The sequence below is a fragment of the Schistocerca gregaria genome, chromosome 3, assembly GCF_023897955.1.
Source record: "Schistocerca gregaria isolate iqSchGreg1 chromosome 3, iqSchGreg1.2, whole genome shotgun sequence".
Taxonomy (NCBI): domain Eukaryota; kingdom Metazoa; phylum Arthropoda; class Insecta; order Orthoptera; family Acrididae; genus Schistocerca; species Schistocerca gregaria.
In genome coordinates, this window is record NC_064922.1 from 523,938,951 (window position 1) to 523,964,303 (window position 25,353).

General features: G+C 39.8%; 1 protein-coding gene across 1 annotated transcript; it reads right to left on the reverse strand.

The window, feature by feature from the left end:
* Nucleotides 1–1,304: 1,304 nt before the first annotated feature.
* Nucleotides 1,305–25,036, reverse strand: LOC126354471 (28S ribosomal protein S34, mitochondrial). The gene is made up of 3 exons (XM_050004173.1): nt 24,747–25,036; nt 24,460–24,672; nt 1,305–1,579 (listed from the first exon to the last, which is right to left on the reverse strand). Exons 1-3 carry the CDS (start codon nt 24,918–24,920, stop codon nt 1,388–1,390), a joined length of 579 nt encoding a protein of 192 aa, XP_049860130.1. The 5' UTR covers nt 24,921–25,036; the 3' UTR covers nt 1,305–1,387.
* Between the last annotated feature and the right edge of the window lie 317 nt (nt 25,037–25,353).

Genomic DNA, 25,353 nt, shown 5'->3' on the forward strand with positions numbered 1-25,353 from the left:
TGTGTTAATCCTTGATCAGTTCAGGCCAGCAGAATGTCGTTCTTTCAGATTTTATGTACTACCCCCATTTTCATCAAATATCAGGAATCTAAGTTGTTATTGATGCAATATAATCTCAGAGTGGACAAGAGTAAAGGCCTAAGGTTCAGTAACGATACCAGTGTTTACCTCAAGTCATTTGGGAACCACAGAAAAGCTGAATCAACATAACTGTAAATAGTAAACCTATATCAGCATGGCTGTATGAGGATCTTCCAAAAACTAGATCAGTTTGAAGAGTAGATGCTGTCCTCCAGCAGTATGCCCTTTCCTCCCAGGATATGTTGTTTTAAAACCAAACCGTATATTTTGACCCCACAGCAACTAAGAGCAATAGGTAACCAAGAAGAAAGCGCTCAGCACCAGCACATCTGGGCAAGTCTAATACAACTGGAGAGTGACAGATTCTACAGAGTTAGCTAAGAAAGAAGTGTATCCTTCAAGAACCTATCACTCAGAAACATGCTATAATTTCCAAATACGTCAGGTTTTGGCAATGATTACTTTTCTGCAGCTGTTAGATATTACTCATGTATTTGATTCAAAAGCTACCACTGAAATGTTTCAAATGAACACTATGACAGAAATTATGTCCACATATAAAGGAAGATATTGCTTGAAACTTCATGGCAGCACATAATTTTAATCTGCCAGGAAGTTTCGTCAGTGCAGACTCTGCTACATAGTGAAAAAATACTTTTTAAAATTGAATTAATGTGTGGTGTAGCATACATAACAGTCAATATACACTTCTAACTTGTCAAAATTGCTCTTTTCCTTATTGAAATACAGCACTACCAAGAGATTTGACTATAAAATGGCTGGGTTAACTAAAGATGAATTGTTCAGACAGTCCCGAAGTTGACTGAGATATCTTCATGATGCTCTGGTAACAAATACATCATTACACTCAGGATCAAACAATGAGAAAGGTTATGCCCATGAACATCACTATACAAACCTAAAAAATGATTTTGGTAAAGACATGACTTTAGGAGAACTGAAAACTTGGTATGACTTATGTCAGAAAGCTATACAACAAAGCCCCAATATAGTAGTTTTAGCAACACAACACTTTCATAGATGAAGTCGCTACTGCTCACCTACACAGTAGCATTTGTTCAAATCACATCAAGGTTATCTATATCCTGCACATTCAATTTCACAACTTACACATATGACTTAATCATCACAAAAATGAAAGCAGAGAGAGCAACAATATATTTATCAAATAAAAAGGGTGTAAATACATTCCAAACAATAAGTAACATACATTACCAATTCTTTTTATTAATAAAATACAATACCTACAGTGTAACAACAAAAAATTACACACTGCTCCAACATATCACTTTTCAATATTACTATACAATGTTTGGCTCTTAGTAACACCAAAGAGTCTATCTATAGAGACAGTTGGCTTTTCACTTTCTTTTGCAACTACTGAGACGTTATCAACACCTTGGTTACATACAAGTGGCATCCTCGGTTCCCCTGTCACTTTTTCTCCCCTGGCTAGGCAATCACGGATTATCAGCTCCTGTAACAAAAGAAAGTATGTAATCTGTGACACATTTTGATAAATATTTTAACCTTGTCAATACCTTTCAAACAGGAGCACAGTGAAAGCTTGAATCAAAAAGAACTAATGAAAACAGGGCTATACAGAGCCACTAGTCAAGAGAGAGACGATATGTCAGAACGTATGAGAAATCAACAATGAAATACTACCAACAAACTACAACTTAAGACAAAGAGATTTTTGAATAGGTAGACAGAGCAGTTAGATTGGACATAAGTCGAAATGATACTAAAAATCAAAGTATCAATAAGACAAAATAAGAAAATATCAGAGGAGAAAAGAAGAGAAAGTAAGTGCAAGTAGTGGAGGGAAAACAACAACAGAAATGACAGCAATACAAGTAACAAAGATAAAAAAGGAACAAAAAATGACAAAGTAGTAAAGTAAGAACAATGACAGTAGAAATAGAAAGGAGGCGGGGAAGTTCAAGGAGTGAGAGTGGAAATGTTATGGCTTTGTTATTTTTTAACATATTGATTAGTGATGGATGTTTCACCACCAGGTCAGGCCAAGCACACAGCATCAAGCATGAGGTTCTGCTGTTGCCACTGTCAGCCAGTCAGTCAGTGTGTTCCAAGTAAGTCAACATTTCCAGGTAAGATGGCACACAGCCTGCTTCACACGAAAACCAGTACACGTCCCTGGAAAATACCAGGCATCTTGTGACAGTGGGTGTTAGTTGATATTTCCCTTTATTGTCAAACAACCATAATTCATATTTCATCTGAATTTGTGCATCAGCACGACATACACATTCTGTATATTTCACATAATGTGGAAAAGACTATGTTTCAGGCAGCAGAGTACTTCAAACAAACAAGATGCAGGATATCTCAGAATAATATTTGTATTTACAACTAGGCCTGTTAATCATATAAAAGAAAAATTCATTTGAGGTATCTATAAAATGTCCTTAGCAAGCCCCTTTATCTAGAACATATCATTATAGCAGTAATTTTTTTCAAAGAATAGAAAAGAAAGAGAATAATGAACCATTCAATAAAACTACAATACACATAGCAAAGTGCTGTTGATTTTTCAAGTAATCATGTAAATTTCTGTGTTACTCCATAGCAGTCAATAGGCATCTCACTGCTGATGTCATAAGCATGCATTTCAAATACATTGCATGAAAACTGGTCAGTTCATTAATTTATTACTTTCTTGGGAGATATCTGTGCATTATGAGACATAAGGCATTAAGTGTATATAAGAAACATGGAAGCAGTAAATTGAAACACAAATTGACATATTAATATGCCACAGACAAAGAAGGTAGTTAAGCTAACTTCAAAAGATGAAACAGTTTCTTAAGCTGTGCCTTCCTCAAAGAGCTAAAAAAAAGGGGGGGGGGGAGGAATCAGTGTAGCAGCACTTACTCCAAGGAGCTGCTGGCAAAGAGGTGTAAGGGAGGAGTTAAATCAAAGTCTAATAAATGGAATTACTGCAATAATCAGTTAATAAAAACTCTGCACAAAATATAAAGCAACCATCTTGAGCAGAAACTTACAGCTTGCAGAACTAGTGTGGCAAACTAGTATAAGCTGGACAAATTGGTGCAGAGGTCAGCAAACTGCAGCTCAAGAGCCACATGCAGCTCTTTGACCCCTTGAGAGTGGCTCTTCTACAAAATATGATGTGCGGGTCCTCATACACAATTCCAGAAAGGTATCAAATCATATCTTTGCACTATGTTCCACAATGTGTTACTACTGAGCAACTGTCCCCACTTGAATTACTAGAACTATAGTTAATACCAGCACCCTTGCAGTTTGCATTTCTGCCTGCCTCTTTCCAAAGTGTTTTGCCCCTACTCCATGGTTCCACAAAAAACAAAATAACAAAAAAAAAAAAAGTGGCACATTCTCCTCCAATTACTGCCGTTCTGTGCATTTGGATGCCACAAAGTTTCAATCACCTGCACATAAGGAGGACACACATGAGATTCAAGCACAAATTGGGTAAGTGAGTCAGTCAGCAGTCTCAACTGTCTACAAATCAGGTGTGGCTGATAAAAAGTAGCTACTTGACACATGAAGTTACCTGTATTTTTCCAACCAGCTACAAATTCTACAGATACTTTTGTCATAAATTTAAGAACTGTAATTATTTGGTGTTGGTCACTTTATTATTGTAAAACAAAACCTTTTTTAGAGGACTCGTTTAACATGCCCACAAAGAAATACAAGATGAGAACTGCGAATTTCTATTTGAACAAACCAAGACTTCTACACTTATTCAAACTTTAGGGCTTCCAATCTGTCAAGATTTTGAATATGGCTGCACTTCAGCAACTTTCACTCTGCTCTCAATCGTGCCATAGTAACGCCCCTGTCTCCTAGTAATCTACAAAATGAAATAAACGTAATAAAATCCTTTTAGTAGATCATATCCTGAGTAACAAAACTACCAAAATCAATTAACTCTACAAGGTAACTCATCCGCTAACAGTAAAGAGAATAATAATAAGCCTTTTGCTGAATAAATATAAATGCAGGGTGACTTTTTCTACTAATAATAACCTAAAAAAACATCTTGTGCATACTATCAAAAATGCTGAGGATCTGTTCTAAAATTCTGGCATTTGCAAAATAATCTGCAGTAACTGTCCCAGTTACTACATTGGGCAGACTGGTAGAGCAATCAAGGTGAGACGTAAAGAACATCTATTAGGAAAGAAATGTAGTAATGTACACAATTCCACCTTCGCAGAACATTTATTTATTGTTGGTCATACTCAAAAGGATATCGTGTTCTTACACAAAGAAGTAAAAGAGCATAGACTAGATTTATGGACGAGCTTGAAATTTTCAAACACTTAGAGAAAAACAACAGCTATATTTTAAATGATCAGCTTTAACTTGCAAGCGGCCATTTCCTGGAAGCCTTTAAGCCTCTACTTCTGGCTGAGTAGCCAAGTTGACTGTTCGGTGCTGGCCTCTGTGCTGTGTTTGTTTTCCTCAAAATTCTATGTTCAGTAAGAATAATCTCTTGTTATTTTATAACATTCTTTGTCATCCACAGTTACATTACACACTGTTACTTTAGTAATGTACCATTTTAGACGTGTATCCCCCCTTTTATTTTTTAGTGTCTTTTTATTCTACCTGCAATACATGATTTCTAAGCATATACACTGGTTAGTTTGGCTTCATGTAGCATTTTTCTGGTTATTTTATAACATCCCCTCTTTGTATAGCATGCTTTATCAGTATGACCACTCCTCTTAACATGATACTTTTAAGGTTGTGTATTCACACACAAGTGTTTATCATAAGAATTGCACATTTTTAAGGAGTCTGCTATATTTACCTGAGCCTGCAGGCCTTTTATAAGTCATTTGACTTTAATAACACTCTTTTTACCCCCTCTCCTTTTCCTCTTTTCAAGTTTTTGGTTAATATGTTAACCCTGTTAATATCATGTACTAGCAGCATCACACACACTGCTCATTGCAGCCACATGCATACAGGATGCACAGGTGTGCCGCTCATCACAGATAACTTCAGGTTAGTGCCTCCACCTTTGTCAGTCACTAGTCAGTGGCATAATGCTGCTGTATAGGATCTGATGCCACATATTATATTTAAATATCAGTTTTATACAAATCTTTTAAGTGGGATACTATATACTGTTGTATCCTGTGTCGAATATGAGATTTTTTTAAGGCAAATCCATGCAACAGACAGGTACTATTTTCTATTTTCGTAGACAGCCAACAACTTGCACTTTGACTACAGATAATGTGATTTTATGTGAGTATGTTTCATTAAAAAAAAATTTGAAACAGTCCTGTAATTCTGCTTATTGTAATGTTACTATCTTTGTTCCATACACAGTGTCATAATCTTATTAATAAGTCCTACATCTTCTGAAGAAGATGGTTTTAAAACTGTGGAAATGATTGTCAAGGTTTAATAAACCTGCATTTTGCAACCGGTTATTTGTCAAGAAAAACCGATCCACAGCAAGAAATCAGACTTGGAGAGACATTTTACAACTCCAAACATGAGCCTTTTGTATACTCAATATCATGACAATAATGCAAGGAACGAAGCAATTGATAAATTTCAGAAGAATCAAGTTCTGTATTTAATTATAGGATGCATTCATCCAACAATGTTAATACTGCAAGTTTTGTGGTTAGTCAAAAGATTGCTAAGAGAGGAAGATATACAAGAGGACTTCAAAAGGTAAGTTACACTTGTCATCCCACACTGAGACCATTGTGCAACAACAGTGGCTCACAGCTGGGAGAGAGTGCAAGTGCTGGGTTTCCTGCAGAGACAGTTCTCCTGTGGTACAGATAATAGATGTATCACAGTGTGTGAGTGGAATGGCATGGCAACAAGAAATGTACTCCAAAGCTCAAGTACATGTGACATTACAATTATTGTGGGAAAGTCTAAACTGCACGCAGACTCAACATGAAATTCTAGCAACATATCAACCACATGCAATTTCACGTCATGCCGTAGTGAAATGGTGTCAACAATTTGACCAACACCATACAGATGTGGGTAATGCTGATCGTGAAAAAAGGTCATCAACATTGACCACAGACAATGCCCAGGAAATCAAGAAACTTATTCGCAACAATCGCACATTTTCCAACAATGAGGGCTTTCACACTGTGATTCTCAAATTGCTCCACGACCAAGGAGTGGATTTCTATCAGCAAGGGAACTGAACAATGGGCAGAACATTCCTACTGTTGATTACTGAGATTTTGCGACTATGTTGAAATAAAGTGTCATGTATCTGTGTACACACTCAACAAAAGCTACTTGGCCTGCTATAATAATATGTAAGCAACCATCAAGTCGAAATCTTAAATTGTTTTCAGATTTATCGATAGCTGTAGATGAGTCTTGGGACATAAACAATGCAACACAACTTTTTGTACAATTAATTTTTATCTACATGTCCTAAAGGAGAAATTTTAGAATTACTGTGATTCAAAAATCAAATATTTGGAGAGGATACAGCAATTGCTGTAACTGAGTGCACTGAAAGACAACATATTCCACTCAACCAAACTGTCTCTGTTTCGACAGATGGAGTGGACTGTATAACTGGTTAAGAAGCTCGTTTGTTGATACTTTGAAAAACACAATCATAAGATACCTACTTACCATTTCATCATTCATAAAGAAGCACTTTGTGCACAGACATTCCCAGAAAAAAATTGCAAAGCTTTGGATTTCACGGTTACAATTATCAACTCCATTATAACTAAAATTGTTAATCATCACCAATTTAAAGAAATTGTATTTGAAACGGAGAGTGAGTACACAGATTTTCCACTGCATTACAAAAATCACTGGTTATCACGAAGAGACATTTTGCTTCCTTATTAAGGGAGATTTTAGCATTTCTCCTTGAGAGAAATGTTCCCTGGGAACTCACAGATGATCAATGGGTCCAAAAATTTTATTTCATTACATTTAAATCACATTTAAATCAGCTTAATCGAAACTACAAGGGAAAGGGAACTTTTTTTTCAATACTAGAAGAAGTTATTTCACTTAAAAATAAATTTTCTCTTTTTCCTCAATATTTTGAAGGAGAAACTTTGATTTACTTAACCCAAGCCCATTGAAACATCATCGAGAAAATAATTCTGATACTGACATTTTCTATTTCGAAACAACATTTTTAAATATGAAGTACAGTTTTCTCAACAGGGTTTACGTATTCATAACTGCAAAGCTATAGTTTAAAAAACTCCTTATGTCACTTTAACAGAATTAAAGTTATCTGTTTTTAATACAGACACCAGCAGCTTTGAACTGCAAAAAAAAAAAAAAAAAAAAAAAAAGAGTAGCTCGAAATTTGAATGTCTTTGCGGGGATATACACTGAAGGGCCAAAGAAACTGGTACACCTACCTAACATCACGTAAGGTCCCTGGAAGCCCACAGAAGTGCTGCAACATGGCATGGCATGGACTCGACTAATGTCTGAAGTTGTGCTGGAGGGAACTGACACCATGAATCCTGCAAGGTTGTCAATAAATCCATAAGATTAGTAGGTGGTGGAGATCTCCTCTGGACAGCACATTGCAAGGCATCCCAGATATGCTCAATAATGTTCATGTCTGGGGAGTTTGGTGGCCAGCAGAAGTGTTTAAACTCAGAAGAGTATTCCTGGAGCCACTCTCTAGCAATTCTGGACATGTAAGTGTAGCATTGTCCTGTTGGTGGCATTGCATAAGTCCACCGGAATGCACAATGGACCCAAATGGATGCGAGTGACCAGACAAGATGCTTATGTATGTGTCATCTGTCAGAGCCATATCTAGGCGTATCAAAGGACCCATATCACTCCACTGCACATGCCCCATACCATTTCAGAGCTTCAACCAGCTTGAACAGTCCCCTGCTGAGATGCAGGATCCATGGACTCATGAGGTTGTCTCCATACTTGTACACGTTCATCCGCAAGATTAAATCTGAAGCAAGTTTCGTCCAAGCAGGCAACATGTTTCAGACATCAAGTCCAATGTCAGTGTTGACAGGCCCAGGTGAGGCGTAAAGCTTTGTGTTGTGCAGCCATCAAGGGCACACCAGTGAGCCTTCGGCTCCAAAAGCCCATACTGATGATGTGTCGAATAATGGTTTGCACACTGACACTTGCTGATGGCCCAGCATTGGAATCTGCAGCAATTTATGGAAGGGTTCTGTCATGCTGAACAATTCTCTTCAGTTGTCGTTGGTCCTGTTCTTGCAGGATCTTACTCCGGCCGCAGCGATATCGAAAATTTGTTTTACCGGACTCCTGATAATTCCACTTCATTGCTACCTCAGAGATGCTATGTCCCAGCGCTAGTGGGTCGACTGTAACAACACGTTCAAACTCACTTAAATCTTGATAACTTGCCATTGTAGCAGCAGTAACCGATCTAACAACTGAGACAAACACTTGTCTTATATAGAGACTTTGCCAACTGCAGTGCTGTATTCTCAGTGTTTACATATCTCTGTTTTTGAATATGCAGGCCTATACCCGTTTCTTTAGCACCTCAGTGTAGAAATACTGGAGGAAAATATATGAACTTAGTTCACAGCACAACTGGTCTGCTCTGAAAGACCTAGAGAGGGAATGTACCTGTATGTTGAGTTTTAACACCTGGAATAGAATTCCTGACTGTTATAGCCAGCTGAAAAACTTGTGTTTACCATTCTTTCCTTGCTCAGGCTTACATATTCATGTGTGAACCTAATCAAGAGTGAATTTAGAGATCTTATTGACGAGACCCTAGAATCATGCAAAAAATTAGTCAACAACATAGAAACTTTCCAAGAGATGCACAACCACTGTCCACATTAGCGATAGTTATTGCCATTATTTTATTTTAATGGATGTCTTACAATTTAATTTTATCAATAAATAATATCATTTATGCATAACATCAAGTTCTATGCAACATTCCTACAATTTAACTGAGGGTTAAAGTTTTAAATAAAGTTTACTGAGTCAATATTATGGAGCATTGTGGAGTAAATGGATATGGAGTGTGAAGAACTGAGAAAGATATGGTGAGGCTGTTTGGACATAACAGGATGAACAAAATGAGGTGGGCAAAACATTTATTCTTTATGACTGCTGCCTAACATGGGCCATACAATTTATATTTTTGTGCACAGTAAAAAATGTATTTATTATTCATTCCAGATACATCTAGAAAAAAACTAGTACACAAGCCAAGTGTGTGGGAGAGTTCAAAGGAGTTGGCCTCAATCAACAGAAGATGTTTTCACCATCAGCCAACTTAGTAGTACCATAACACATTTTAATAACAATATACCTACCTACACAGTTCAAGTTGAAAAAATTTGGCTCTCAAAAGAAAATTTAGCTATTGTACTGTTGATATTTGGCTCTTTTGACTAATGAGTTTACCAACCACTGCACTAGTGGATAGAAACAGATTAAAATAAAACTATACATTATAAAAACGGCAGTGCAAAGCTAATGAAAATAATAGTTACAAAGTTTTAAGTCCTTAGAATATACAGTCCATGAGCAGCCAACGAACAACTACCAACAAACAACGCACTAGACTAATACTAATCAGGCTTCTGTAAACATCACAGCACAACATCTGCCTTAATAAAGGTAACGCATGACCTGAAGCTTACCATGGATGCACAAGAGGTAACAATCATGTGCTACTTAAACTTCAGCAAAGCGTTTGACACTGTCAGCTATGACATTTTACCTGCCCAACTTAGCAGCCTAAATTTCTCATCAAGAGAAGTGCAATGGTTTCAAATATACCTGACATCTCACCAGCAAGCATCATGTCTGGCAAAAAAGTCACCATGGAAGCAGGTAGTATCAGACATTCCCCATGGTTTGTTATTAGGTCCTACAACATCTTCACTGTATATAAATGATGTTTCATCAGTTTTGTCCTATTAGAAATACCACATGTATGGTGATGACCTTCAGTTATATCTAAGTGCAAAGCCAATAAATGTGAAAACAACGAATCTAAATACCGACCTGTACGCACTTAGTAGTCACAGGATACAGGCTTAAAGCTCAACCCAACAAAAACACAAGCAGTACTGTTTGGTCATTGGTCATTCTAGATTCATTAGCCCAAAATATTGAGAATCCCTGCCATCTTTAACTCTAAATGAGGAATATCAACTTCTCTCCTACAGCAAAGAGTTCAGGAGTAATAATAAGTAAAAAGCTACATTGGACTGAGCATGTACCTGCATTGTGCAAAGCTCTTCCCTCTTTACCTAAAGAAGAAACTTTCAACTACTGATAACAGCGATGTTATCCTAAAAGGACCCTCAGGATAGCTCACCACACTTGGAAGTGGTTATGAACGCCTCTGTTTACTATATCTGTGATGTTTGACACTCTGATCATATTCCACCATCACATGCACAGCTATTGTGACTGTGTGCAGACAAGTGCAGCTATTTTCATACCCTGTGTCTTCTCTAATATCTTTTCAGTGAACACTGTCCTTCATATCTATCCTCAACCTTAATGCTCTTGTCTGCGTAGCATGACTGAAACACCTGTTCCCATCACAAAATTCTTTCTGTCACACTCCATTGTTCAGCCGCTTTCTCGAAGTCCTTCTTGGTAGCAGGAACCTGACTGGAATAACCTCCTGCGTTATATTATAGAATTGAAAAACAATTCCAGCTTCAGAAGACAGTTAATGGCATTTCTACTAAAACAACAATAATGACTGCCATTGTCCCTCCAAGCTCTAGTTACCTTTGTACATATTTCTTTCCAGCCAGCTCTTCCTCATTTCCCAGTGTTCTTAACTGACACAGTCTCCTGAAATTTCCTTTTCTCAGAACTCACTATATCAGTGCGCCTATTTAATACTATTATCATTATTAGTGGCAGCAGCTGCAGTAGTACAAGTATTGCCAGTATTAACTTTATTAGTTCACAGTCAGAATAATTTACTCACACTGCCAATTCAAACACTCAAATCATTTTACTACTATTTGTCATACTGAAATTGTTATTTCTTGGGTATCTATGATATAAAAAAGGTACTGAACAAGTGAAACCCTGGTCCAATGTAAGAGAGGGCCTGATGGCCCTAATTAGATCAGGTTAAATAACCTAACCTAACCTAACCTAAAGTACATAAAAATTACAAAATTAAGGAAAAGTAACACACATTGGAGAAAGAATACTGCATCTTCATCTACATACACACTTTGCAAGCCCCTACAGAGTGTGTGACGGAGGGTACCCTGTTCCATTACCAGTCTTTTGCTTTCCTGTTCCACTTAAAAACAGAGCAAGGGAAAAATAACTGTCTATGTCCCCACATGAGCTCTAATTTCTCGTACCTTTTCTGTGTGGTCCTTTTGCGAAACATGTGGGCAGCAGTAGAATTGTTCTGTGGTCAGCTTCAAATGTCAGGTCTCTAAATTTTCTCAACAGGGTTCCTAAAAATCACCTTCCCTCCAGGAATTCCTATTTGAGTTCCTGAATTTTAATATTTGTGTACTGTTTGAATATACCAGTAACAAATCTAGCAGCCTGCCTCTGAATTTCTTCAATGTTTTCCTTTAATCAGACCTCATGCAGATCCCAAGCACTCTAGCAGGACTCCAGAATAGGTCAGGTTAGCATTCTATATGCAGTCTCCTTTACAGATGAACCACATTTCCCTAAAATTCTAACAACAACATAAAGTCTACCATTCGCCTTCCCTGCCAAGCATGCTTGTTCCACTTCATATCACTTTGCAAAGTTATGCCCAAATATTTAAATGCTGTGTCAAGCAGTACACTAATAATGCTGTATTTGAAAATTATGGGTTTCTTTTTCCTTCTCTTCTGCATTAATTTACATTTTTCTACATTTAGAGCTAGATGCCACTGACTAGAAATTTTGTCCAAGTCATCTTTTATCCTCCTACAGTCACTCAACTTCAACACCTTATCATACATCACAGCGTCATTAGCAAACAACTGCAGATTGCTGCCCACCCTGCCTGCCAGATCATTTAAGTATATAGAAAATAATAGCGGTACTATTACACTTCCCTGAACCACTGCTGATGACACTCATGTCCCTGATGAACACCTACCACCAAGGACAACATACTGGGTTTGAGGCACTCACATATCTAGGAACCTATTCCATATTCTTGTATCTTCATTGACAATCTGCAGTGGGGCACCATGTCAAATGCTTTTAGGACATCTAGAAATACGGAATCTACCTGTTCCCCTTTATCCATAGTTTTCAGTATGTAATGTGAGAAAAGAGCAAGTGGAGTTTTGAAGGGTGGTGCTTTTTTTAAAACTGGGCTGGTTCATGGACAGAAGCTTTTTGGTCTCAAGGAAATAAGGATATGTTCAAGGATTCTGTAGCAAACCAGATATTGGTCTGTAATTTTATGGGTCCATTTGTTTACCCTTCTTATATACAATATTACCGAACTATCCGTTTAATAAGTCACGGCTACAAAATACTAACACGAATTCTTTACAGACAACGGAAAAACTGGTAGAAGCCAATCTTGGGGAAGATCAGTTTGGATTCCATAAAAATGTAGGAACATGTGGGGCAATACTGACCCTATGACTTATCTTAGAAGATAGATTACGGGAAGTCAAACCTACATTTCCAGCATTTGTAGACATAGAGAAAGCTTTTGACAGTGTTGACTAGAATACACTCTTTCAAATTCTGAAGGTGGCAGGGGTAATATACAGGGAGCAAAAGGCTTTCTTGTACAGAAACCAGATGGCAGTTATAAGAGTCGAAGGTCACAAAAGGGAAGTAGTGATTGGGAAAGGAGTGAGACAGGATTGTAGCCTATCCACAACGTTATTCAATCTGTATATTGAGCAAGCAGGAAAGGAAACAAAAGAAAAAGATGGCGTAGGAATTAAAATCCATGGAGAAGAAATAAAAACTTTGAGGTTTCCTGATGACATTGTAATTCTGTCCGAGACAGCAAAGGACCTGGAAGAGCAGTTGAACAGAATGGACAGTGTCTTAAAATGAGGGTGCAAGATGAACATCAACAAAAGCAAAACGAGGGTAAGGGAATGTAGTCTAACTAAATCAGGTGATGCTGAGGGCATTTCATTAGGAAATGAGACACTTAAAGTAGTAGATGAGTTTTGCTATTTGGGGAGCAAAATAACTGATGATGGTCGAAGTAAGAAGGATATAAAATGTAGACTGGCAATCCCAAGAAGAGTGTTTCTGAACAAGAGAAATTTGTTAACATCAAGTATAGATTTAAGTGTCAGGAAGACTTTTCTCAAAGTATTTGTGTGGAGTGTAGCCACGTATGGATGTAAAACGTGGACAATAAATAGTTCAGACAAGAAGAGAGTGGTTCATAGTGTGGGTTCCTGTAGTCATGTCCTAGTTCATGAACCACGGGCAATGTATGGGTGGCCACGTAAGTGGTCCCGACAGCCGGGATACCAGTTACTTTGGAATAAGGCTGGGCATCTTGGACATATTCTGAGTCGTGGTCACCTTTGTGCTCATACGGCAAAGACTACCAAATCCACCGGTTAGTCCCTCAGCCATTAGTGGTAAAACCCAATGGGACTCGGGACAAGTAAGGCTAGCAACCTGCTTCCCTGGTACTTTAAATATGATGCTGGCAACAATCAGAGCAAAATGCCTCGGACCTTTGGAGGTGACGGAGTCCCACCTCTAACTGACAAACCGGGGACTCCTAAGATACGACTTGGCAAGCAAATGGTAATGAGATGGGAAGCTATTAATATCAATGGGGGCTACTCTGGGAAGAAGGTAGAGCTGGCAGAGGCTGCAAGTAAGATGGGGCTGGACGTTTTAGCTGTTAGTGAAATTCGGGTAAGGGGTGAGAAAGAAGAGGAAGTGGGAGAATACAAAGTCTACCTGTCAGGAGTCAAAGCAGGAATAGCACAATGGGGTGTAGGGCTTTACATCAGGAAAGAAATGGAACCCAGTGTAGTTGCAATAAGGTATGTAAACAAACGACTGATGTGGATAGATTTGACAGTGTCTAACAAGAAAATTAGGATTGTGTCAGTATATTCGCATTGTGAAGGGACAGATCAAGATAAGATGGATAGTTTTTATGAGGCACTCAGTGATGTAGTTGTTAGAGTAAAGGACAAGGACAGTGTTCTGCTCATGGGTGATTTTAACGCCAGGATTGGAAATCGAACAGAAGGGTATGAAAAGGTTATGGGTAAATTTGGAGAGGATATGGAGGCCAACAGGAACGGGAAACAACTCTTGGATTTCTGTGCCAGTATGGGCTTAGTAATCACAAACTCCTTTTTTAAACATAAGAAAATTCACCGGTATACTTGGGAAAGCAGAGGAACCAGATCTGTCATTGACTATATACTAACAGATCAGGAATTCAGGACGACTGTGAGGGACACACGTGTATTCAGGGGTTTCTTTGATGACACTGATCATTATTTAATCTGCAGTGAAATTGTGATTGTGAGGACGAAAGTGCAGGTGGTCAGGTCCATATGTAGGAGGATAAGAGTGGAGAAACTTCAGGATAAGGAAATCAGGCACAGGTACATAACAGCGATCTCAGAAATGTACCAGTTAGTTGAATGTAGTCAATTACAGTCATTGGAAAAGGAATGGACAAGGCACAGGGACACAGTGCTAGAAGTGGCTAAAGAATGTCTTGGAACAGTAGTGTGTAAAAGTAGGATGAAGCAAACAGCTTGGTGGAATGACACAGTCAAGGCAGCCTGTAAAACGAAAAAGAAGGCGTATCAAAAATGGATACATACTAGAACTCAGGTAGACAGAGAAAGTTATGTTGAAGAAAGAAACAAAGCCAAACAGATAATTGCAGCATCCAAGAAGAAATCTTGGGAAGACTTTGGAAACAGGTTGTGGACATTGGGTCAAGCTGCTGGAAAACCATTCTGGAGTGTAATTAGCAGTCTTTGAAAGGGAGGTAAGAAGGAAATGACAAGTATTTTGGACAGGTCAGGAAAACTGCTGGTGAATCCTGTGGATGCCTTGGGCAGATGGAGAGAATATTTTGAAGAGTTGCTCAATGTAGGTGAAAATACGGTCAGATTTCGAGGTAGAATGGGATAGGAATGATGATGGAAATAGGATCACATTTGAGGAAGTGGAGAAAATGGTCAATAGATTGCATTGCAATAAAGCAGCTGGGGTGGATGAAATTAAGTCGGAACTCATCAAATACAGTGGAATGTCACGTCTTAAATGGCTACACAGGATAATTGACATGGCCTGGGAGTCGGGACAGGTTCCATAAGACTGGACAAAAGCAGTAATCACACCAATCTTTAACCATGGAAACAGAAAAGATTGTAGCAACTACAGAGGTATCTCTCTTTAATCAGCGTTGTGGGTAAAATCTTCTCAGGTATTGTTGAAAGGAAAGTGCGAGTATTAGTTGAGGACCAATTGGATGAAAATCAGTGTGGGTTTAGGCCTCTTAGAGGTTGTCAGGACCAGATCTTTAGCTTACGACAAATAATGGAGAAGTGTTATGGGTGGAACAGGGAATTGTATCTATGCTTTATAGATCTAGAAAAGGCATATGTTGAAAACAATAGACTGGCTGGGTGAGATTAAGATATGTGAACACAAAATAAGCAGTCTTGCATATGAGGATGACTTAGTTGTGATGGCAGATTCGATTGAAAGTTTGCAGAGTAACATTTCAGAGCTAGATCAGAAATGTAAGGACTGTGGTATGAAGATTAGCACCTCCAAAACGAAAGTAATGTCAGTGGGAAAGAAATATAAACGGATTGAGTGCCAAATAGGAGGAACAAAGTTAGAACAGATGGACGGTTTCAAGTACTTAGGATGCATATTCTCACAGGATGGCAACATAGTGAAAGAACTGGAAGCGAGGTGTAGCAAAGCTAATGCAGTGAGTGCTCAGCTACGATCTACTCTCTTCTGCAAGAAGGAAGTCAGTACCAAGACTAAGTTATCCGTGCACTGTTCAATCTTTCAACCAACTTTGTTGTATGGGAGCGAAAGCTGGGTGGATTCAGGTTACCTTATCAACAAGGTTGAGGTTACGGATATGAAAGTAGCTAGGATGATTGCAGGTACTAGTAGATGGGAACAATGACAGGAGGGTGTCCACAATGAGGAAATCAAAGAAAAGCTGGGAATGAACTCTGTAGATGTAGAAGTCAGAGCGAACAGGCTTAGATGGTGGGGTCATGTTACACGCATGGGAGAAGCAAGGTTACCCAAGAGACTCATGGGTTCAGCAGTAGAGGGTAGGAGGAGTCGGGGCAGACCAAGGAGAAGGTACCTGGATTCGGTTAAGAATGATTTTGAAGTAACAGGTTTAACATCAGAAGAGGCACCAATGTTAGCACTGAATAGGGGATCATGGAGGAATTTTATAAGGGGGGCTATGGTGGTGGTTGTTGGGATGTTTAAGGGGGACTAAACAGCTAAGGTCATCAGTCCCCCATAAGGGGGGGCTATGCTCCAGACTGAATGCTGAAAGGCATAATCAGTCTTAGATGATGATGATGATGAAGAGAATAGAAGCTTTCAAAATGTGATGCTACAGAAGAATGCTAAGAGTAAATGGGTAGCTAATGTAACGAATGAGGAAGTGTTGAACAGAATTGGGGAGAGGAGGAATTTGTGGCACAACTTGGCTAGAAGAAGGAATCGGTTGGTAGGACATGTTCTGAGGCATCAAGGGATCACCAATTTAGTACTGGAGGGCAGCGTGGAGGTTAAATATCATAGGGGGAAACGGACAGCTTGGAGGGTAAAAATCGTAGAGGGAGACCAAGAGATGAATACACTAAGCAGATTCAGAAAGATGTAGGTTGCAGTAGTTACTTGGAGATGAAGAAGCTTGCACAGGAAAGAGTAGCATGGAGAACTGCATCAAACTAGTATCTGAATTGAAGACCACAACACAACATATACAACATGTTTTTTTCCAATCACTTGTGACTTTTTGTGATAAGAGATTCACAGTAAATGTAAACTTAGTAATGGGCCAATTCCATAGAGTACTCTTTGTAAAACTGAACTGGGAGTTCATCTGGACCTGCCAACTTGTTTTCTTTCAACTATTTCAATTGTTTCTCTATGCCAGGGATGCTTATTATCATGTTGTCCATACGGGAATCTGAGTGATGATCAAACGACAGTATTTCTATAAGATTCTCTCGTGTCAAAGATTTCTTAAACATGAAATTTAGAACTTAAGCTTTCATTTTGGTAACTTCTACTGCCACACCAAACTGGTCAATGAGTGACTGGATGGAAGCCTTAAACCCACTCACTAATTTTAAAAGGGACTAGAATTTTCTCAGGCTCTCAGCCAGACCTTTCACTAAGGTATGACTGTGTTGGTAGTTGCATGCTTCACACAAAGATCTTTTCAAATATGCACAAATGTCTACTAAACTTTGTCTGTCTTCATTTGTTTGTTCTCCTTTGAACCAAGAGTGCAACAGCCTTTGCTTCCTCAGCATTTTCCGAATTTCATTGTTAAGCTACAATGGGTCTTTTCTGTCCTTAATACAACCTGTTTAAACTTTACCCATAATTCCCCTATGTCATCATACTAGAACTAAGTGATGTCCATTCACTGTCTAAGTGAGATGCTAACAACTGTTTACCTGCTGTTTGTTTCTAGCAGAAACACCCTCTTAGCTTTCTTGACTGATTTATTAACTTTCATAATCATAGTCGCTATGATGACACCATGATCACTAATCCCCATCTCTATACTGATGTCAGCCTGACTGTAGTTACAAGGCCTAAGGTAGTTCCAGTGTGTGTGTTGCCGAACTAGCTGCTCAAGACAAAGGCTTTCTGTCTGTACCCCCCGCAATAAATCCATAGACATTCCAGCCTACATTCGGTATGTTAAAGGCACCTCCAGCCAATATTGCATGATAGGGTATTTATGCACTGACTGTGTGAGGTAAATGGGACTATAGCACACAAAATGACGATAGCCTAAAATACAACATAAGACCATATAAGCCCCCTTGTACTCTTTGTTACATGAACACACATGGCTCCCCTAAACAGTGCAATGGAGCAAGCAAGTCAAGGCAGAACATTACAAACAATGACATCTGATCTGGACAGCCACTAAGAGGCAAGTCCAGAAAAGAAGATCAGCGGGTTATAAAAACAGCAATGGGACAAGCCAGTTGTTCTCCAACATACTAAAAGTGGCGACGAAAGAGCTTGGGTAGAAGTGAAGACCAAACACAAAATCGTAAAATATGTGCCACATTGAGGACTGGTCTGTTGGTAAACCAACTTGAAGCCTCTTGTCATTATATCAAATACAGTTGGTTAAAATGTGGCAAACCATAACCAGTACACCACATGCAGGTGGTTCTTCGTGTCTGAGAAGGAAGTCATGGGTCAGAGAGCTGTGTCCTAAACCGACTTCATCAATTCAAACTGACCAGAGGGATGCACCATGGCCTCACAGTTGTTTTTATTGCTCGCAACTTATTTCCCATCATGCCCAGCCAGTCTTCCTCCCAAAGACGCATGGCACACCTTCACAACAATGACAGCACAGTGTGCAGAGGGATAGGGCAGGCAGTTATGTCGGGAAGAGTTCATGCCTCCTTAGGTGCAGTATCTCCTAACTCATTCACACAGATACCCATATATCCTGGAACCCAACAAAATGAGACCTTTCCTTGTCATTGCAAGTGCAGGATGGCATCTTGTATGTTCTGGACAGTTCTATCTGCTGGGTACATAGACTGGATTGTCTGCAGCATGCTAAGTGAATGGTAAGAAATTTATGCTTAAAAACGTAGTCTGGAGTGAACAATTTGTTGCTCTCTATCAAATCTAAAATCATTCCAGGTTTCAATAACAACCAGGGTGGAGCTTTGCACCAACACTCCTGCTGAATGTTTAGCGGAGACACTCCCAGATTCAAGAACAGCTGCTTTGCCCATATACCAGTTTCGACCCTCATGGATGAGTGCGATAGTCTTTCTGAGGATGTGAAGATATTAATAACTGCAGGGAAAGCCAGCAAAGTCAGAAATGACGTGAGCTTGAGCACCTGCTTAGCCACAAGAAACCGCCTAGCAGCTCATGGTGGCTCCCCTGCCTCTGCACTCAAGCTCGGTATAGGGCTCATCCAATAGGCTCCAGTGGCCAATCCAATGCCTTCATGGTGTATGGTGTCCAGCATCTTTAAATATGTTGGTCATGCTCAGCCACAGACCATACAACCACGATCACGACGTGATCGCGCAAAACTCTTAAAGAAAGGCAGCAAGCAGGATCTATTGGCAACCCAGTTCTTCTCATTCAAGCACTTCATAATATCCAGTACTTTAAGGGCTTGTGTTTTGAGCACCATGGTATGTGGCAGCCAAGTAATTTTGCTACAAATATGAGACCTGAACACCACACTGTCTCCTTAAAATGTAAAACAGTATCCCACAGCCTTAGTTGCGGAGGTGTAAAAAGAGAATGATCACAATTAAAGTCAATACATACTGTTTTCTCTGTGGAGAAATTAAAACCTGTCCATGCAGACCATTCTTCCAGTTGCTTAAGCGTCAACTGTAACTGATGAGACCAGAAGTGGAACAGAAAATAGAAATATCATCCACAAACAAAGAGCACTCCACAGGACTCCTCACTGCAGACGATACGTCATTGATCACAGCTGCAAACAAAGTCATGCTTAAAATGCTCCCCTCTGGGATATCATGAACTTGAGGAAATCTATCAGGAGTATTCCTCACTCTGTAACGAAAATGACATTCAGCAAGAAAGGAGCACAGGAAAATGGGGAGCCACGAAGACACCATTCATTAGCTGATCAAGTATCTTGTGTCGTCTCCAGGTAGTGTCGTATGCCTTTTCAATGTCAAAAAAGATGGACATTAAATGCTGTTTCTGTAGGAGTGCCTTCTTTATAGCTGTCTCCAGTAGGATGAGGTTATCAAGAGAGGAATGATACCTACTAAATCCACACTGGAAATGACTGAGGAGATTTCGAGATTCCAGGGTCCAAAATACGTGGTAGTCGATCATCTGCTCTAGCGTCTTTCCTATGCAGCTGACAAGAGCAACACTCCGATAGCTGCCTAAGAGGGTGAGGTACTTCCCTGGTTTAAGAATGGGGACCATTATGGATTCCCTCCAAAGGACAGGATATTCCCCATCTCTCCATATATTATTAAAGAGAGCAAGTGAGATATCTTTAGATGCAGCATTAAGGTTCCGTAGCATACCCTAAAGTATAAAATCTGGCTGCAGCTAATGCTTTGTCTAATTCCCACATAGAGAACAGGAGATTATTGGTATTGTCATTGTTGGAGGTGAAAGCAAGATGTCTCCTCTCCCAAACTTCGTGATAGGTGTGGAAACCTGGAAGATATGAAGTTACATCATAAAAGTATCGTGCCGTGGTGTTAGCGATATCCACACGTATTGCTTTGAGGACTCCATTCTCCTTTATGGCAGCTAATGGACAGGACATAATTTTCACAGATTTCTTCCTTACAGAATCCCGTTCTGCAGTGGTAGAAGTTGACCAATTAATGAACTTCAAAAACTCGTACCATGATTGCTTCTTGCTCTCCTTCACTGTCCGTTGGGATTTGACTCTTGCTAACCCAAAGGATCAAAGTTCTCTGCAGTTGGAATAAGCTGGAACATGTGCAGCACTGCCCGCCAGTCCCATACAGTGCAATGACACTGATTGTTCCACCAAGGAACAGGTTGCCTACTGTGACGGCCTGACGATTTAGGTACAGATGCATCAACGGCAGTGTGGATTACTTCGGTGATGTGACCCACCCAGCCGTGGATGCTGTCCACGTGCTCAAGCACAGCCAACTGACCATTAAGTATCCAGTTCGCCTTGGATAACAGCCACTTGGGTGGTATCCCCTCAGGCTCCATTCGTTGTAATAGCCAGAGAGTAATATGAAAGTGGTCATTGGAGTGGAGGTCATCTGCCACCTCCCACTGGATAGAGTATGCGAGTGCAAGAGAGCAAACTGTCAAATCAATGGCAGAGGGTGTTCCTGTTGCTGTTGCACAAATTTGTCATGGAGCGCATCTTCAGGAGAGGACACATGGTGTCAGATCATAATACACCTTCAACCACTCACCCTGTTGGGCAGGATGAGAGACTACCCCACAGAATATTATGAGTATTAAAATCTCTTAAGAGCACAAACAGTGGCGGAAGCTGGTTGATCAGCTCGGAAAGTGCCTCGCCATCCATTGGCACCTGTGGCCAGAGGTAGAGGGAACAGAAGGTTACCTGGAAGGACACAAAATGCACATTGACAGCAACTGCCTGTAGTGTGGTGATTAGAGTTACAGGGGAGGAGTAAAGTATGTCATGAAGGAACACCGCCACTCCTCCCTGAGCTCTGTCGCTGTGAAGATCATCTTTGCAATGTAGACGAAAACCCCTACACAGGGGCATCAGATCCCTTGAAATGTGTTTCCTGAAGACACACACACACTGATCCAGTCTGAGTGAGGAAGTTTAGTTCATCCACGTGAACTCTGAAGCCACTTACAATCCACTGCAGGATGTCCATTATCTATTGGGAAAGTTTTCCTTCCCTTTCTCTTTGCACCTTGGTGAGGAACGCAAGGTGGTGGGTTAGTAGGACTGGGTGGGAAGCTGATTGGATTCACATCCATTGCCAAATCATCAATAGCAGCAGTGGCCTGTTTCACTGCCAGTGCTTTAGTAACTGTTCCACTGGACTTTGACTTGGCCTCTGTGGTGGCTTTCCCTTGTTGAGCTAAATGAGTGTATCAGTCGGCACCGGTGGGATAGTTGCTGTTGGCTCCGCGTTGTCAATCTGAGATGTTTGTGTAAATAAGTCTCTGCCCAGCACAGTGTTACCAGAGCCCGGCTGTTGGTATGTGCAGCAACAGGAACACACGTTCTTACTGGTAATCACCACTTTCATTTGTGTCGCCACATTAACTTTAACTATGGGTTGTTTCACAGTTGATGCAAATGAGGTACCGAATGATGGGGGCTGCAATGGTTTAAACATTTTCTTTGCTTCGGCATATGACACGTGATGTGTAACTTTAATTTCTTGTATTTTCTTTTGTTCCCTATAGATGGGGCACTCTCTACTCCAGACTGGATGTGAGTTACAGCAATTAACACACACTGATGGAGATGAACATTCCACACCTGGTTCATGAGCTGCTTGACCACAGTGTCACAGGTAACAAGACCATTACATGCAATGGCTGTATGATGAAATCGTTGACACTTGAAACATCACATGAGATTTGGAAAAAGAGGGCAAACTGGTAAGCATAAGAAACCTGCCTTAATGTGACTGGGCAAGTCTTGTGTATTGAAAGTTCTGCCCATTCACTCTCTTCTTCAAATGGACTTTTATAACACCGTCGTCTGCCCATTCTCGTTGTAAGACACTGATGTCCTCACCCAAGAGGTCTTCACGCATTATTGCCCCATGGCTGGAATTTAAGGTTGTATACAGTCCAACAGTAACTGGGTAATAACCCAATGCAGTTGCTTTTAGAAGTATCTGTACTTGCCCAGAAGTGGCCGTCTCAATCGACAATGTACTATTACAAAGCCATTTAAACGTCTTCAGACCACTTGTAATACCATCTAAACCTTTCTGAATGCAGAATGGGGACACCTTAGCAAAAGTTCCCTCAGCTCTTTTTTAATGTTTGGACACATCTGTGCCCTGTTACTATAACTGATTCCACATTTATGAGGAGTATGCTCAGAAGAGGTATCCTCACAGCTTCTCTTATTGGGATGGGTAACATTGCTCACCAGAGGCCCACCCCACCTACTGGGAGCAGTTTTTGAAGAATTAAGAGGCTCCATCATTGTTTCAAGAGTAGCTAGGGAACAGATTCATTCATTCAGAGCCCTGCTTGCCTGGGTAAGCCTTGTACAACTGAGGTGTGGCAGGTGGCCTAGGGGCTTACAACTGTTCTGCCTCAACAGCCATGCATCCCACAAGCATAACTTAGGGTTTTTTTTACAGAGGGTTTTACCATACTCCTGATCTGGGCGATCAAGCCAAGGTCCCTGTTCCTTGCGAACACAACATTCCACTGCTGAGCCGAACGGTGGTCGCTGAAGCATTCCCAGAGCTTATGGTGGCAGAGGACTAGGGGCACCTACCAGGCCCCAAGCTCAGGGTCGCCAAGCCAATACTCACCAAATGAATGCTGAGCCCCTGAGGGCACTTTCTTTGAATTAATCTAGAACAGTCACAGTGGAATTGTGTCGTCACTAAAATTGTCCAATAATTAACTTGGTTTCATCTAGACCTGTTATACGCGACCAGATAACTTCACTGTCACATTCAGTTTTGAACTCAATAGAGACAATATTTTTGTCAACTGCAATGAGACTGCCCCCTCCTATGGCAACTAATATGTCTTTCCGATACTTTCTACTTTGGGTTTCACCTAGAACTTCATCCTCCAAGCATAATTTCAGTGCAAGAACTGCAAAAATGGTAGGGAAGAATGAGGGAGAGACAATCATTTTCGGGTGCCATTTATTTTATAATATCTCTGTGACAACGTAGTATTGTAATGTGCACTTGAAACTGTATCCCATGTGTTCCCTGCTACCATGGCAAACATTACCAAATTTATTAGTTGCTTGGAAGTAACTTGTGAAGTGCTGCAGTCTTCCCCAATCTGACCTCTAATTTGACTGACTTTCTATATGCATCAATATGAATATGAAAGAAACTACAGTAAACTGAAACAAAAATTACACAAAAATATTTTTTCCTTATGAGGAAATGGTTTTTAAGTTGACTATAGAGCCATTAGTGGTGATGGGAATCACGAGAGTATGGTATGAAAGGAGGGGGACCAAGAAGCTTCTACATTTCTCGTCCCTTGTATTAGAAGATACGTAATAGAAAAATTTGTCTTTTGGTGTACTGTGCTGCTTGGAGAAAACAACGGACTAATTATGGTTGCACAGTGGTGGATAGTATCAACTGGATTTAAGATAGCTTATTTCGCCCTAAACCTGTTGGTACAATAGAAATACATGCTCTGTTATGTTCATAATATGCCTTACCTATGAAACTGTTGACACACATTTTTGCTCATGAGTGAATGATTTCGTTGCAAAGTACTAATGTTTCTCTTAGTAAGAGTTGTTGACCTTAATTTTAGTAATCTGCCTTTTTTCTGGGTTATATTTCATGAAATTACGGTGAATCAATAAAAATTAAGTTGTGAGGACTTAAAGTTTAGGATTATAAAATAGCAAATAATAATAATAATAATAATAATAATAATATGTAGACTTACTTTTAGTAGAGGTGGAAAAGGAGCTGTTCTTGGGAGCAGTCTCGCCGGTTTCTCACTGGATTCTGCATTCTGGGCATGGGTATATGCATATTCCTCGTGTTTATGGATAAGCCTGTAGTCCGCTTTGTATGTGACGCTACTTATTTTCACCAAGTAGGGATACTTCCTGCCCCTGAATATCTTTTCCGCCCAGACGCAAACCTTGCGAGTTTCCTGCAGTTTGGAATAAGAACACAGTTTCAATATCTCACAGCATACCATCTGACGGACATACTTCATTAAATTACCTCATTCGGCATCGCTTCAACTTTTCGTATGACAAAGTAACATGGTTCGTCGTATCTTTCGAACATACTTCTCACCACAATTCTGCCCACACCAAAATTTTTCAGGTTGCCCAATATTTCCCACAGGGGTTTCCCCCTAAAATCGGTTGTCCTGCCTATATACTTTATGGGCATTGTAATATTTTTCACTAGCGCTTACTTGTTTATTTGTAAACACTAGATGAAATCCAAGGAAGTACGGTGGACATACGAGCCACTTCACTCACACGACCTTTAACAAGTGAGATCCTCTGCCAGTATTCGCCACTGCGTAGGATTGAGATCTCAAAACACCACATTATAAGAAGTGCGGAAACTCTGTTGCGATACGGTAACAGTTGTATGGGTATGATGAAATATCAACAAAGTTAATTAAAAAATGTGATTCTGAGTTAAGTAACATATTAAGCTATATGTGTAACCAGTAGTTTATCAGTGGAATATTTCCTTAATGGTTGTAATATGCTGAAGTTAAGCCACTGTTTAAGAAGTGAGATAAAGAAATAGCATCAAATTTTCATCCAATTTCACTTTTACCAGTATTCTCAAAAATTTTAGAAAAGGTAAT

What these genes read in the sequence shown, in the direction of transcription:
- LOC126354471 (XM_050004173.1), bottom strand. Translation starts at nt 24,920, where the DNA reads ATGCCCATAAAGTATATAGGCAGGACAACCGATTTTAGGGGGAAACCC. An exon ending in TTGAAGCGATGCCGAATGAG is followed by an intron (nt 24,673 to 24,746) that starts GTAATTTAATGA and finishes TCCAAACTGCAG; the next exon opens with GAAACTCGCAAGGTTTGCGT. An exon ending in CTTTTCCACCTCTACTAAAA is followed by an intron (nt 1,580 to 24,459) that starts GTAAGTCTACAT and finishes CTTTTGTTACAG; the next exon opens with GAGCTGATAATCCGTGATTG.